The sequence below is a fragment of the Thalassophryne amazonica genome, chromosome 12 (assembly GCF_902500255.1).
Source record: "Thalassophryne amazonica chromosome 12, fThaAma1.1, whole genome shotgun sequence".
Lineage (NCBI taxonomy): Eukaryota > Metazoa > Chordata > Actinopteri > Batrachoidiformes > Batrachoididae > Thalassophryne > Thalassophryne amazonica.
This window is the reverse complement of record NC_047114.1, coordinates 81399660-81417041: the sequence shown is the minus strand read 5'-3', so window position 1 is coordinate 81417041 and position 17382 is coordinate 81399660. Positions and strand designations below refer to the sequence as shown.

The window sequence follows — 17382 nt, the reverse complement described above, 5'->3', positions numbered from 1 at the left end:
TCTCAAGACTTTCTTTCCTGTTTTGTTTCTGAGCAACTTGCACACCACTTCAGAGTCACGGTACCACACATGTTTTTCAGCTAATTGGAATGATATTTGGTGTTGATGTAAAAAAAACTGCTCAACCAAGAAACATCTGCATCTGCTGAATACAAAGATTATCAGCATGCATTCAGTCTGGGCAATGTTTCCACTGCTGCAGGGAAAATGCTGTTTGGAAAAGGTATTGCTACTTGGATTTTGTTTAGGACAAAACAAACTCTAAATTTAACTGTGCAAAAGAGAAAGGAGCTCTGTAGAGTTTGTGTCTGAGCCACAGTCCCCTTTATTTTAGTTGTTTTCCCACCAGAGCCAGATTTGATCTGGACCAAACTGTACCTATGGACAGACAGACAGTCCTTTGACACAATCAGTCATCTTTGTTTTCTGATTACTGACCTTTTATGATCCCTCATCTTTGATCCTTAACTTTAATCCTGATTGCTGTTCAATTTGCTGAACTTAGATTCTGATCACAAAGCTTTGATCAGTGACCTTTGAACCTGAACCCTAATCTTTGAATGTGATAGCTGACCTTTGATCATGATCACCAAGCTTTGATCCTGATGTTTGACCCAGGCTGTTTAAGTGTAATCCTGAGCTTTTATCTTTGACCCAGACCTTCGCTCCTGATTATTCAACTTTTACCCTGATTGCTTATCTTTGACACACAACGTTGATCCTGATCACTCATTGACCACTCATCTTTGATCCTGAGTGATGACCTTTGATCTGGATTTCAGCATCAAAAGTATCAGGATCAAGGGGAACATCCTGACCTGTGATTGTGATTGCTGAATTTATACCCCGATTAATCTTGTAATCCATTTTGAAAGAATCAAGATCACAGATCAGAGCTCAAAGGCAGGATCTATTTGATCTATTTATCATTAGGTCCAGAATTAATTGGATAGTGACAGATTTGTAATTTTGCATCTGTACATTCCTGTATTATACTGGAAAAGAAACAATCGAGATGTGTTCTCAATGCAGACTTTCATCTTTATTTCAAGGGGATTATCAAAAAAATTTTGACAGCTGCCTACTTCATACAGATTTGTCTTACAACAGTACTATATCATTTGTATTTCTTAATGATTGATGCAAATGAGGTTCAAGAGACATAAAGTGACCAGGAAATTTTTATGTACCCATCTCCTGACTTATGTGATGAAAATCATATTGAAAAAGATGTTAGTATGTCAAGTTATGTCCTTTGAAAGTGGACAGACTCTATATACAAAAATATGGCTGAAATTATTTAATGATATTTTTGTTAACCCCCTTGAATTAAAGTTGAAAGCCCACACTTCATTATCACATCTGGGCGGCAACTTCACTGTGGTGGTGTGCAGGAGTGAAATGACAAAAATAACACATTTGTCCAAATACTTATGGACCAAACTGTGTATATGTATTATTGCATTTTACAGGGTACAGGCTGCCACATAAATGAGACCTTAACCATTCTGAAGGCGATTATAATACAGAACTTCAACTTGAGGCTATTGAAAAAGGGGAAATTGTGTATAACAAACATCCCCAGTCTCCCAGTAGTGGACCGGGTGGGGGATGGAGGGGGGGGGGGGGGGGTCAAGGGGGTGCAGCTCCCCCACCAAACTTCCCAAGCCGTTGACCAAAGTTGTGATCAAATATGGGAAAAGTGTTGCATAAATGAAGGCTGACTGATGAATGCTAGTCCAAACAGAATTAAATTTCCTGAGTTCACAAGAAAATTGTATACTAAAAATGATTACCATACAATTACTAGAATAGCTGTAGAATGCAAGAAAAGGCCATAGAATTTCCCAGCGGCGGGGGGGGGGGGGTGTCCCCACCTGTTCAACCCCCTCATCTAAATCTTGATCCGCCCCTGGTCACCCCTAAAAACCAGTAGAAAGTGTTTGTCCTCCGGGTAAAGCTCTGATCTTCTTGCTGTGCTGTGAGTGGATGTGTTTTGCGCAGGTCAGCGTGTGATGTGCAGCAGCAGCAGCAGCAGCAGCAGCCAGATGCAAAACAATCCCAAACTGGCTGCTTTAATCCAAACCAGATGTCAGACGTAAAGTTGGAGCCCACGCATTCCACACGTCTCCGATTAAAGAGAAAGCGCACAGAAGTGACAAAGAGACGAGCGTGTGAGCAGAAACACGCCACGCAGTGGTGTGTGAAGCACTTTATATTTATTTATTCATCATTATTATTATTTATTTATTTTATTTTATTTATTTTTTTACGTGATCTTACCTTTCATTGTGCAACAGGACTCTGGAAGTGTCGCGCTGACGTTTGAAGTCACATCCACATTTTTCAAAGCCACTGGCTCCAAAATTCCTTTGACACCTTGGATTCGTATCCCGTCATCCACTGGTGACTTATTTCAGAGTAAAATCAGAAATCGAAATATATCAGAGCTCCATCCGTGAGTCGTCCGCGGGGATCCTCCTCCCTGCCAGCAGGTATAAATTTAAACTTCCACCTCAGATGCTGCAGGAAGAAAAACTTCGCTGGAAGTAAAAAATAAATAAATAAATAAAAAATAATAACAAGAATAAACGTCCAGGGCTTTAAAACGCAAGTAAAGAGGGAGAGAGAGAGAGAGAAATCTAATTTATCATTCTGCTTGGAAAGGTGCTGATGTGAGGTGCTGATGTGAGGTTTGGATCCGGATCCTGATCCAGCTCCGCGTGCGGGGACGCGTAAAAAAAAAAAAAAAAAGTGCTGGAATCCTAAACCTGTGGGGACGTGCCGCGCTCGCGGACAAACCACGTGCCCCCCCTCCACCGACATCTGCAGGGCCGCCGTGCGTGTGCGCATGTACGAGGCGCAGCCATGCGCGCAAACGCTCACATCTCCAATTAAGAGGTGAAGCATTTCTTCTTTGATGCTGAGAGCTGAACTTACTGAGATTTAGATCACTGAACTTTGAGACTGATCTACTCTCTTTACTGATCTTTGATCCTGGGCATTGATTTTTGATCCTGATCAAAAGATAAATCCTGCCTTTGATCCTTTAAACTTTTATATTTACCCCGACGGCTGTAATAGATCCTCTGTGTGTGTGTCTGTCTGTCTGTCTGTCTGTCTGTCTGAGAACAAAATAATTTTAAAAACAGCTTGACGGATTTTCACCAAACATGATGGGAATATTACTTGGGCAGATGATCTCCAGATGATTGACTTTTGGAGAAGATTTAACAAGTGTAAAGGTCAACAAAACCCTGGTGTGGAAAACATATTTCCTGCTACATCTCAGCAATTAGTAGGGTTAAAGAGATTCTCAAGTTTGTACTTATAATCAAAATATTTGTGATTGATTGATATAAGACGTGTTATGTTGAATTCACATGGACGTCATAAAAATAAATGATGTTTGTTCAGAGCATGGAGGGATTACATCAGCCCTCCTTGCATTGATCCTGATTCTGTTGACCGTTATTGCATCTTTAATCTTTATTCCTGGTCACTTTGATCCTGCCTTTGAGCTTTGATCCTGGCTCTGTTGATCCTGACATTGACTTAGTTTCACAGCTTTGATCTCGGTTCCTTTTATTTTGGCCCTGATTCAGTCCATGCTGATTATAGGATTAAATCAATCTTGGTTTCAGGGTCTTTGCTCAGCGATAAGGATTAAAGATCAGGATCTTCATCTTGATCCAAATTTCTTTGATCTTAATTACAGGATTAAAGCAAGACAGACAAACAAACAGCAGTGAAAACACACAGCGTTCAGGATCAGTGATGAGTGCTCAGAAGTCAGCAGTAAAGATCAAAGTTCAGTGATTAAATAGGAGAGATTAGAATCAAAGGTCAGATTTAAGACCAAAAATGATGAAGCAATGAATTATATCTGCTGACCTTTGAACATGATCTTTGATCTTGATCAATTAGTAAAAATTATAAGGTGAAAACACTCTCAAATAGCCCTCAGTCTGACTCTCAGATCCCCGGTTCCCCGTTTGTATGCTCCAGCACTTAAACTCCTTTACACACGACTGACTTTCAGTCGTGTGTAAAGGAGTTTATGATCTGCACCTGTTTGTCTCTTCTTTCCAAGACTCCATACTGTCATGATTGTCACAACCATAAAACACTGAATTGGCTGTTTATGGAAGAGTTTTAACATCAAACAACTAAGAACAGGACTTTTAAAAAATTATCTTCTGTTTCATATGTCGGTTGACTAACAGAGTAAAAACAGGGAGAACCTTTCTGCAGGTGTAGATGGCATCGCTGCAGTAAAGCACAGGCTGCTTTTGATTAGAATCCACAGACGAGCACGTTTTCTGGGTTACAACACGCAAAGAGGGCACATATCTGAGGTCACCAGTGAAGAGCTGAGGGTCAGAGGAACACCACGTCCATCACATTCCACCAGAGATTATGAACACTTTCCTACTGAGAGGAATGGTTCCTTTGCTAAAAATAATCTGAGCTGCCTTGTGGTTTCCAACTTTTGATAATTTCTAATGGTGTTGTCGATCACTTCTTGAAAGTGTTTATGTGCTGAGACCTCTTACATGACAGTAACATTTCCAGCTGTCAAATATGTAACATAAAGCTGATGTCTTCAAATAATGCAGCTTTGCGGAAGAACAATCTTCCCAAATCATGTGTCCTTAAATTAAAACATATATATATATTTTTAATATTTTTTTCATCCTTATCCTATTAGACGTTGCATCCATTTAATTCAATCTGTACATCTTGTGATGATGAGATGAAGCCAAAACATCCAAAAAACAAACATGAATTCCAACCTCCAAAAAGTCACATCTGGAATCAGACCCAGAACATTTGTTGCTGCAAAGCAACAACAATAACTGCTGCATCGCAATCCACGTTTCAGTATGTTTGTCCTAAACTGACTCGGATACTCTCATTTTTACTCTGTTCAGCAAATGGACTATCCTTGATTCCTCACCAAAAAATTTTATTATCACAGTTTCATTCATACAAAAACAAAGCAAACATTTTACAATGTGCAGCTGAAGTTTCTGTAAGAACAACTTGCTGGTTTCTCTGTGAGAAGTTTAGATGATATTGTCTCTGTCTAAACTGTATTTCTGCTTTAACAAAGCAAACATTTTCTACGAAACTAAACAAGCATAACTGGCACAAGTGGGGAGAATACCGGATTAGTGCGTCCACATTCAGCAAAGACAGTAATTGGATAAGGCCAGAGTGGAAAGAGTACAAATAGATGTAGTCGGTTTAAGACACCTGCAGATTATGTCCAAACTCAACATTTTGGTTTTGCTGCCGAACCATCAACCTTGCATTGGTGAGTGTGTTCTGAGACATTTATTGTAAAATTATAACTGATTTTAAACCTCTACTTTTAAAGTAAATGTCTATTTCTTATCATAAAGATGCATTTTCAGTATAAACATTTTACAGTATTGATACATTCTTCCAGTTTTTTTGTATAATGCACTAAGTTTGATATTTTTCATTGCAATATAACCGCATATCTATCTGTGTTTGAAGGGATGAACCCAGTAGAAACCCAATAGCTCCATTTTTGTAATGGATAAAACTGCAGTTTTAAATGGAGATAAAAAGGAAAATGCATTGGAAAAGTCACAGAATTCTACAAGTAAAATAGAGTTGTTTTTTCAAAGTCTTTAATATTTTGCACACTGATTTAAACTGATGATAAATTTGTTATTTTAGTGATACTGGGAACTGCATCTGAACCCCGAGATTCTTTCACCATACGCTGCATTCAAACAGAGTTTATGTTTCCATGATAATTGTAAGTTAATTTAACACCATGATAGAGTTAGTTTAACTCTTTTTGGAGTCCTGCCAGAGTCTGTTTTTGCTCTGTAACATTTATGGTGTATCTAATTCTGCCCATCAAATCTGAAACATCATGAGGTGCAAATGTTTAATGTTTTTGCTAAATTGAACAAGAAATTGGCAGATTTCTCAACACTTTTTTCCTGATTTGTTTCATAAGACAAAAAGCTCATTTAAAAAAATAACCCAAAAAGTCATCAAGATCCCTTAAAAATAAGACCAACATACTACAGTAAGATTTTGTTTAGTTTCCAATATGTATAAATTGTTTCATAATGCACTTTATAGTAATGTAATTAATTTATCTGTTTTTATGTTTAAAAAGTAACAGAATCAGGTAAATTCACTGAGCAGCTCATTGCCATGTTGAATTTTACTTATTTTAATGGTAAAAAAAACAAAACAAAAAACAATATGACGTGTCTCAACTATTTTCCTAACCTGTTTTGTTTGAATTTGTTCAAGAAATGTGGTCCAAGCCAGTTAAACATGAGCATTAGTACTGTTAAACGGGTCAACACTTAAACACACACTGTGTCATTTTGGTCACGTTGTCATGGGGACACAAATTCAAGCATTGTCACATGACCTGACCAGGATGTTCAGCATACGCTGTTTACAATCGAGGATTAAGATGCGTCGGAACTTTTGAGAACATTTAAAGTGTTCATGACACCTGGATCACTCTGGCTACAAACAATCTGTCTGGAGCTTCACCAGCATTTAATAAAAACTCTTGCTACACTCTGCAACTGTCTTCCAGCAAAATGTAATCTGAGTCCATTCTCTGCTTTTTGGCTTCAGGTGTAGGCAGGCAGACAGACAGACACAGACATCTTAATTGTCTGTAAATCCCATGTGGATAACAAATCGCGTAACTGCTCACATGGCTGAGCAGAGACAGAGCTATCAGTGAAGTGAGTCTGGATTTTTGTGATTTGATCAAACGCTGTGAGCACCTCCGCAAAGCACCCACAACCAAACGCTGTTTGTCTCAAGATGAGGTGGACGCTATCATTTTTCTTACTACGCATCTCATCCAGAGGTTTTAAACTCTTACTCTTAATGCCAGGCTTTGAAGTTTAAAAGCTTCGGCAAAGTTGTTATAAGTCGACTTGGGTTAGTGTTGACAGAAGAAGGAAAGAGTACTATATTTTACTCCTAATAATCAAAACAATGTGACTTTAAAGAGGAAATATGAGATTATGTAGGTCACCAAAAACAGGTTCCGGTACTTGTACCCAAAACTGCCCCATACACACTGAAATAATAACAATAACACTAATAATAATAATAATAATAATAGCAAGTAAGTTGCCCATAAGGTGTAGGGACACAACTATAAGTTGAGTTTTCTGTCAGCCCACCACCCTAAATGTGCCCCCAGTGTTTCATAATCACTGCCCTAAATGTTTACAGCCACCTTTTAAACTGTACTCTATTCATACACATTCTTACACTCATGCGCACACACACACACACACACACACACACACACACACACACACACACACACACACACACACACACACACACACATATATATATATATGTATATATATATATATATATATGTATATATATATATATATCTATATATCAGTATACAATACATATTTCAGATGTAAACAATGTGAATTGTTGATGAATAGTAAAATAAATGAATAGTAAAATAGGAAAAAATGAATAGTAAAATAAATGACATAAAAAAATCAAAACACTGAACAATACACATTTCCCCTATCAAGACAAGATGTACCTTTAATCTAGATTTAAAATTTGTCAATAGAACTCGACTGGCTAATCTCAGCCAGCAGTTTGTTCCATAGCCACAGTGCATGAAATCCAAAGGATCGACGACCTGACGATTCTTTCCAAACCTTTGGGACACATCACAGGCCCGTCCACTGTGATCTTGAGGCACGCACCAGAACATATGGTCCAATCAAATGGGCCATACAGAATGGTACACAGCCATGCAAAATCTTAAAAGTCAACAACAAAACTTTAAAATCTGTCCTCACATGAACAAGCAACCAATGAAGAGATGGCAACACTGGAGTCATGTGATCACATGTTTGTGTTTGGGTCAAAATTTGACCAGTTGCATTCTGGAAGATCTGGAGACCTCTAATTGTTTTAAGTGTCAAACCTGGAAACAAATGATACATCTTAAAAGAAAAGAAAAGCAGATGTCCAGCTTTTAGGTTTTTGTGAATGTCACAATAATTAAAAAGGAACTTTGTTCATGAGGGCTGCAATTAAGGATTATTGTCATGGCGAAAAATGTTGGTCGCCTGTTCCCAAAACCCAAGATTATGTCCTCAAATGTCTTGTTTTGTCCAGTCTAAAGATATACAAGTAACTGTAAGACAGGAATAAAGAAACACAGAAATATTCACATTTGAAAAGTCAAAATTAAATTTTAAAACGTGGACTTTTCGAAAATGACTCAAAACAAAGTAGTTGATTAGTCATTGTAAATCCAACGTTCACCACGCCCCCTCTCCATCCAGGAAGGGTGTGTCTGCCAGAGACTGGGTAGGCGTGTCGTCATCGTAAACTGGCTCAGTGGGTGTGTCTCAGTGAGCAAACCCAGGACATACAGCCCAATCAAATCGGCCGTATAGGAAACGCACGGTCATGCCATGTCATAAAAGTCTAAAAGAGGAGGAAAATTTGCTAATCGTAGCATCTAAAAGCATGGGGGGAGTGCATACCCTGCATGTGCACATAATGCTAATATTTTCGGATGCTGCCATAATGTCACTTATACTATTTACCACATATATCTTATATAAAAGACAGATGTATGTGTGTCCACCTTTGACTGGTTTATTACCTAGCAACAGTAACCATGGCAACTCCCCCCTCATACACAAAGATCACAGCTCTCTGAGCTGGATTAAGGGTTATCATCCAGAGACTGAGGGAGAGAGAGAGAGAGAGAGCACGAGACAGAGAGAGAGAGAGAGAAAACATCTAATTTTAAAGTTATGTATTATTTTATATTAAATATTACTCAGCGTCTATATTCTATCACATTTGGAAACAATTGTACTGTAATTTGAAATGTCATATTGATTGGAATGATGTGAGACTGGCACCGTGTCCAGGATGTACGCCGCCTCTCACCCAATGACCACTGGGACCCCCCCCCCCCTCCCCCAATCCTTAATTGGAATAAAGGGATACAGAAAATGAATTAATGAATTTTTAATTGGAATGCAGATTTATCACCTTCCTGTTATATTAATATGAGAATAGAAAAGTAGTGTTTTTAGAGAACAGAAACCCAAAATAATAATTATAGATGCCTGTCTGTAGCTCTGGGGTTGACAGAAGTGAAACAAAGAAGAATTGGTTACTTGGGATGATTTTCACCTTTACAATCAAAACGCCTCAAAATATAACCAACATAGTAAAGACTGAAGGCGACGTAAAGAGCACTCATTTTTTTTTTCCCCCACTAACTAAATGACTCCTTTGATAAAACAAAGTGTGGAGCAGGATGAGCGGCTCTTCTGTTGTGGCTGTAGGTGACAAGATGGCGCCCCCAAGTGGCAGACCTGCACCAGCACCAGGCCATTGTTGATGTTTCGACACAAGCTTAAATAAATCCTATTAGGTATCTTGATCAGACAGACTTCACACCAGCTGCTGTTTTGCTTTATTTTATGTGCGTGTCGTCTTTGTGTTCCTCTGCCAGTGCTCGCTAGAGTCCAGAATGACTTCACGGCTGACGGTGGCTCTTGTGGTGGTGACACTAGGGGTCCTCTATTCGGCTCCTGGGGGCCAAACCAAAGGAGTGTCAGAGGAGGACACGTTGAAACGTGAGTTCAAATAAAACACGCTTCACAAAACCTGAAATTGTGACCCCTCATGGTATACTGGGGTGATGATATGATAAAATCGGACATGATGCCTTCTTCATCACGGGAGCATGTGTCATCCTTAAGAAAGAAAGAAAGAAAGAATGAATAAACCAATATGGCACATCTGCCAGTCATCATAAATTGTGAAAGAGAAACTTTATCGATGTACGTATTTCACAGCTTGTATAGTAATTTTAAAATATGTTCATCACCATGAAAAAAAAACAACATTGTTTTTGTCAGTAAAATAAATAAATAAAATAAAAGTTTTTTTTTTGGAACATTTAATATACAACATGTTTCTACATGTGGTATTGTGTGCAAAGGCTTTAGGCCTGTTTATTGTTACTAAAAAGTTTTGAAATAATTAAAAAGTAGCTAACTAATATTTGCAAATAAATAAGTAACTCAAATGTAGGACCACTGTTTAACCTTTAAAATACATCTCATACAATCTCTTTATTTTTTTAGGTAATAAAATTTTAATTATTTAATCTTTAGAATACATCTCTTTTGTTTAGGAAATAAAATGTTAATTATTTTTGGCAATTTCTTGCCATTTATGAGAACATCCGGTTGAATTTATTTTCATTGTTCCTACAGTCTTTTCATTATTGAGGGATTGTTGGCATTTTTTGTATCAGAGTGAACACATACCAAAAGAAAGAAAGATAGCAACTTCTTTCTTTAAAATGAAATTTTAAAATGCAAATTTGATGAATTTCTTTAATTCGGTACAGGGCCTGATTGGGGCCCTACATGCTGTGAATACAACCAGCCATTCTTCAAATTATTCATGTTTTATGTAGGCATCATGGTCTCTATAAAAATCAATCAATCAATCAATCAATCAATCAATCAATCAATCAATCAATCAATCAATCAATCAATCAATCAATCAATCAATCAGTCAGTCACTACTTGTTTGTAATGGTGCAGCTTAGCTAAAATTTCCATAAAAATTGTTCATTTCGTGATAAAAGCATGGAATTTGGCATGTATATTCTAAATTAACTATTGTTTATTTTCAGATATGGAGCCATCCTGGAGCTGACCTCTAATGAGCTACAGGGGTCAATAAAGAATTGAACAGGGGTCAAAATTTAAAAATGCTCCAATCATGTTGAAAACTATACCACATTATTTGTCTGATCATAGCTATTCCAAAAAGGTATAGTTTGGACTATCTGCGACTGAATTCTATGGAGTTATGGGGTAAAAACAGCAAAAATGGTGACAAAGATCAGTTTCAGTTTGTACAGGGGTCAAAAGTTAAAGTTGCTCCAATTTTGGTAAAAAAAAAAAAAAAAAAAAAAAGATGCAAATTATTGGTCGAGTTAATAGCATTTTAAAAAGGAATAGTCTGCACCATTTGTCATGCTTAGTTATCATGTTACGGGGTAACATATGTCATACATCATAGAATCCAATGGAGTTCGATGTTGTTTGACCTTTACTTTGGAGACCAAGCATTCAGCACAGTCAAAACTATTCCATTTATTAATCCTATTAACTCAACCAATAATTTGCATCATGTTTTACCAAAATTGGAGCAACTTTAACGTTTGACCCCTGTACAAACTGAAACTGACCTTTGTCACAATTTTTGCTGTTTTTACCCCATAACTCCAGAACATTCAATCATAGATCATCCGAACTATATCTTTTTGGGATCATTATTATCAGACAAATAATATGGTATAGTTTTCAACATGATCGGAGCATTTTTAAATTTTGATCCCTGTGTGACTCTTTATTGACCCCTGTAGCTCATTAGAGGTCAGTTCCAGGATGGCTCCATATCTGAAAATAAACATTAGTTAATTTAAAATATGTGTTCCAAATTCCATGCTTTTATCACAAAATGAACAATTCTTTTGTTATGCTGCCCAACTGTTGTTGTGTGTTGTTGTACTTCCACTGACTGAAGCTGCTCTCAGTTGTCCTTCTGTCCCTCAGATTTGTCTCTGGATGGTGAGAAGCTTGTGAACGGGGAGGTGCAGCAGGCCCTGTACGGGGTGAAGCAGATGAAAGAGGTGATGTGGATGAACGAGAAGAAGCACAAACACCTCATGATGTCCCTTCGACACAGCAGTGAGAAGAAGAAGGTGAGCCGACCTAAAATATTCAAAATGTAGAGTTTTAAATCATCGGCTTTATGATGCACATTCAGGGAGTTGTTTGATATCATACTGTATTCTGCATAATGACAGTTGATGAAATGTTTATATTTTTCCACCTAATTTTAGAAGTGATGATGAAAATCCTGTTTATCAGCAGGAAATTGTGATATGTTTATAATGAAATTTAATGACACTTTGTGGGAAGGTGTGGCCTCAGGAGTGGAACAGAGGAACATGCTGGAGAGTCTGCAGATTTGATTTCAACACTATGATGGACAACAAAACCTCACTGCAGTGTTAACTTAACACTGCATAACTTACTGTGTACATTTTTATGTTGATCCAGAACAAGGAGGATATATATATATATATATATATATATATATATATATATATATATATATATATATATATATATATATATATATATATATATATATATATATATATATATGAATAGCTTTTCTCATGAACATTGGTGCATTAATTGTTATGGTTGTGGACCTTTGATCTTTCATCCAGATTACTGATATTCAAGCCCTGATCACTGGACTTTGATGGCTAATTTTTGACGGTGTTCCTGGCTTTTGATCCTTACCTCTAATCTTTGAATCTAACCCAGATCTTTGATTCCAATTGCTTATCTATCCTGAATGCTGAATTTTGATCCTAATTTCTGAACTTTGCTCATGTGTGCTGAAATTTGATCCTGATTTTTGATCTTTAATCCAGAGTGCTGCATTTTGATCCTGATTTCTGACCTTTGCTCCTGAGTGCTGAATTCTGGTCTTCATCCCTGACCTTTGCTCCTGAGTGCTGAATTCTGGTCCTCATGCTTGAACTTTGCTCCTGAGTGCTGCATTTTGATCCTGATTCCTGACCTTTGCTCTTGAGTGCTAAATTCTGGTCCTGATACCTGACCTTTGATCCCAAGTGCTGAATTCTGGTCCTGATATCTGGTCTTTGCTCCTGAGTGCTGAATTCTGGTCTTCATCCCTGACCTTTGCTCCTGAGTGCTGCATTTTGATTCTGACTCCTGACCTTTGCTCTTGAGTGCTGAATTCTGGTCCTGATACCTGACCTTTGATCCTGAGTGCTGAATTCTGGTCCTGATACCTGATCATTGATCCTGAGTGCTGAATTCTGGTCCTGATATCTGGTCTTTGCTCCTGAGTGCTGAATTCTGGTCCTGATACCTCACCTTTGCTCCTGAGTGCTGAATTCTGGTCCTCATGCCTGACCTTTGCTCCTGAGTGCTGCATTTTGATCCTGATTCCTGACCTTTGCTCTTGAGTGCTGAATTCTGGTCCTGATACCTGACCTTTGATCCTGAGTGCTGAATTCTGGTCCTGATACCTGATCATTGATCCTGAGTGCTGAATTCTGGTCCTGATATCTGGTCTTTGCTCCTGAGTGCTGAATTCTGGTCCTCATGCCTGACCTTTGCTCCTGAGTGCTGCATTTTGATCCTGATTCCTGACCTTTGCTCTTGAATGCTGAATTCCCGTCCTGATACCTGACCTTTGATCCCGAGTGCTGAATTCTGGTCTTGATACCTGATCTTTGCTCCTGAGTGCTGAATTGTGGTCCCAGTCACTGAGCTTTGAATCTACTACCGTGCCCTTCTTATGGATTTATCCTAAAATTTAATAAGATCTTACACAGCCCACACTGAAAACAAAGTCTGTTGGATTAACATGATGTAAATATGTACATCAGTTGATCAGAAATGTGACCAGATAATATAATTTTTTTTCTCAGTACTCCACTCGTCCACCAAGTTTCATTAAAAATAGTTGCATTGGTTTTTGTGTAATCCTGTTTACTTGTGAATAACTCAGCAAACACACTGATGTGGGTGAAAATATAACCTCGCCTCTGGAGGTGAGAAGAAATAAAGCTCTTGTTGCCACTAGGGGGCAGTTGAACTGGCTCAGGAAGTAACAGAGAAGCTGAGGTATGCCGAGGAGCAGTGTAAGGAGTCCCTGCAGGCTAAGTGGGAGGAGTGCAGACCCTGTCTGGAGGATGCATGCAGAACCTTCTATACCTCCAACTGCCGCAGAGGCTTTTCTGCTTTTCATGCCAAGGTATGGCTGAAAAAACAACAACAACAAACAAACAAACAAATCAAAAACAGCTCCTGTTTTTATAATGTTAAACATTGCCTTGGCCTGACTTTGTCTATGTTCTTCTTCGTTTGACCCTGTACTGTAGTTCATTCCAGTCCGGCTCCAAGGCAACACTAAAATCACCTCCATACTTATGTTCTAAATAGTGTCTTGCTGCACTTTTCACACTTCAGGTAGAGAGCTTTTTCCACGGAGTGTCCAAGCGCTTTGGCTTAGGTCAACCTCGTACGGACACTGGGGACATCCTGGTCAACCAGGGACATGAAGAGTCTGACACAGACATCACCCAGATTGAGAGTTCCTTCAACCGCCTGGTCAATATGGTGGACACACTGGTGAACCGCAGTGCCGCAGTGGTCTCCAGGATGAGGGGCAAACTTGATGCAGTCCTGCAGACGGCCTTCCTTAACAGAACCACTGCCCTGATGGAGAAGGACACCTCCGATCCTTTCTACCCAAGCCGTGACTCGGGCTTCTTGCAGGGTTTGGGCTTGGATGAGCTTCTGGACTCTTTCTATGACTTCAGCAGGAGTGTGATGGAGGAATTTGGAGCTGCAGTGACCCGGATGTTTGACAGACAGAAAGAGGTGGTGAATGAAGCCAAGAGGAAAGGTAACGTAACCCAAGGACACCAACAGGAACAGAGACTCTACAGGCCTTGATAACCAAATCAGATTTATGCCCTTAGTGGCACATAGTGGTGAACAAGTGTACTGCAGTAATTATGATGGTTAAAAACCTGTTGATACTCTGCAATAAAACCTGTTAACTCAGCAAAAAATGGGGCAGGGTGAATGTGGAAAAATTTAAAACACACATTATTAATTCACATTTGGTATTGTACTGTATAACTGGAGCTCAGTGGGATAGGACGTTGGTTGTTCAATATGTAGATTCTTGTCACATTACCTGTCTGAATTCTTGGATAAGACATCTAACTGGCATCGTTCCACTCCAGCCAACTGTAAATGAGTACTGACCTTGCTTGAGGATGTAACCCGCATTGATTGGACCGGTGTCCCATCCAGGGGGAGTCGTAGACTCACATCCACTTCATTCTGTGGAATGCAAGAAAAAAGTGGTAGCTCAAGTGGGTCTATATAAGACTTACTTCTTCAATAGTCAGTTTTTTTTTGCTTTTTTTGTTTTTACACTTTACAGTGTTTGTTTTACAGCCATTTCATGGGCAGAATTTGGTGGACCCTAGCGACTGGAGAAGACCAAGGGGACTCCCACACTTAATCTGGCTGTGGCATATATACTGTAGGTAGTTAACATCCAGAACCAAAGGTGGCTTCGTGGTGTCAGCAAAGCAGGGCACCAGTGCATGCGACTGAATTATACTATGGGCTATATTATAGTCCATAGTTCACTATAGGTCACTAGTTCATATAATGTCGCTGCACATTTAGGGGCAGAGTTTTAGAAACTAAAACCTGAATTTGGGCTGTAAAATTTTCAAACCAAATGCCACCTTTTTCATTGCAGAGGTCATATTTGTTGCTTGGCATGTCTAAACATGTTTTATTGTGTTTTGTGCTGGGTGCAGGGAAGGAGATTTTCCCCCATTTTCTACAGAACAGAAAGCTGTGCAGAAACCTTCGCAAACAGACTTCAGACTGCTGGCAACTGCAGAACCAGTGCAAAGCCTGTCAGGGAACCCTGCTTACAGGTCAAACACCACCACCACTCTCACCGGAGTGCCATCCCGTCAGGTTCACACCTAACCTCATTTTTTCACCCTCAGAGTGCCCCACTGTGCGTGAACTTCATGTGGAACTGGATGACATTTCCCAGCTGATGGATGTGGTCAAAGAGCAGTATGAAGACATCCGGTCTATTGTCCAACACCATATTGATGAAACAGTTAGCTGGCTCAGCGACATGGCTGCCGAACACAGCTGGGTAGCTCAGGTGGTCACCAACGACAACACTCCTGAAAACATCTTCCATGTCTCAATGGTGAGGAGGACAAAGGGTAACGCATGGACTCAAGGAACAGAGAAACATAAGAACGGAGAAAGTTAGGTGGAAAATAACTCCCCTCACTCTCCAGGTGGCGCCAAACAGCCAGAATGAACCTGAGGGTGAGACCAAAGTTGAGGTTGTTATACTCAACTTGCCCCCAATTACCATCTCTGTCCCTGGTCAGCTGGAGCTGCAGGACCCGGCCTTCATCCAGTACATCACCCAGGAGGGTCTGAACAAATACAAGGAAATGGTCAGGTAAGAATCGCACCTGGTCTTTGAATCATGTTCATTTTACTGAGATTTTCTATTGCAGGGAAAAAATGTTCATGTGAATGAGGAAGATGTGTGAGGGAGAAATGGTGTAATAAAGCCATGAGGCAGCTTTGCTCGCAGCATGCCATTACTTACCTTTTTTGGACTTGATGTACTTTTGGGGGAGGTGGTAGGTGGCTCAGTGTTTTGGGCAGTGGTTTTCTGTGTAGAAGGTTCCAACTTTTTTCTTGGACTCCTTGATGATTCTTCTTGCTAGCCCAGCAGTAAAAGGGGTACATCACTGATTTCAGTTGAGGAGGTAAAAAGAAGAGAGAAAAGGTATCGGCCACCTGTCCTCATTACGCCGTGAACAAAGATCATGAATGACGTTGGGACTTCCAGTGGTCGTTTCTAACCCCTATTCCACTGAGGTTTAGCAAATTTTGCCACAGAAATTTCATGACTTTAAAAAAAATTATATTTCCCTTTTTCCTTGTGAAAAACTAGTTTTGTACCTTTTGATTGACATTGTTATATTTTCATGTATTAAACAGATGACTAACATATTGTGTTTACTTTGTGTTTGGTAGGTACGAGGATGAATGAAACCCCACTAAATTCACCTTTCCTCTGCGTCTAGGAAAATGATGTTCCTGTGCAGTAGAAATATTGATCGTCATCCACTAGGAAACAGAATGTGATCGTCTCAGTTTGTTGACAGTCGAAGTCAGAATGTTAAGCAGGATTTTACATTTTTTGTAGACTGGAAACAAATCACCATCTAGACTGAGGAAATGTACAAATTATTTTCCATTAAGATCTGAAGCCACTAATGCTATTACCCTTAAATTCCTGTGAAACACCTCAGACTGGCTTCAGCCAGATCCCGGTCTGAACCGGCTTCTAGGCTTTTCTTTCCCAACAATCATTTACCATTTGGGCCAGTTTCACCATACTCGCATGGGACACACTGAAAATTGACTTAAATACTTAAATGGCAACTCTGATATTTTTCAACCTGGGCTCTAATTTTTTAAAAATGTATTCTGAATCATGTTTTCACTTGTGACAAAAATTATTTTAAATCAAGGCATCTTTAATTTAGAATACTAACACAGTTATGGGCTAACACACTACACAATGCAATGGCACGAGATAAGCTAAAATACTCAGTAAACCGTTGCATCTCAC

The 17382-nt window shown here is 39.1% G+C and overlaps 2 protein-coding genes across 2 annotated transcripts in view; one reads left to right on the top strand and one right to left on the bottom strand.

Annotated features, from left to right (window-relative positions):
• The window catches only part of LOC117521291 (collectin-12-like), a 141806-nt gene extending 139372 nt beyond the window's left edge, over window positions 1-2434 (bottom strand). Inside the window, exon 1 of the mRNA XM_034182612.1 lies at window positions 2284-2434. Within this exon, the coding sequence (XP_034038503.1) occupies window positions 2284-2290 (7 nt within the window). The 5' untranslated portion in view covers window positions 2291-2434. The remainder of the gene's footprint in view (window positions 1-2283) is intronic.
• A 7130-nt stretch (window positions 2435-9564) lies between these two features.
• clul1 (clusterin-like 1 (retinal)) lies at window positions 9565-17382 on the top strand. The gene is made up of 8 exons (XM_034183195.1): window positions 9565-9674; window positions 11676-11824; window positions 13756-13926; window positions 14142-14580; window positions 15518-15640; window positions 15716-15930; window positions 16025-16194; window positions 16782-17382. The coding sequence occupies exons 1-8, from the start codon at window positions 9569-9571 to the stop codon at window positions 16795-16797; spliced, it is 1389 nt and encodes a 462-aa protein (XP_034039086.1). The 5' UTR covers window positions 9565-9568; the 3' UTR covers window positions 16798-17382.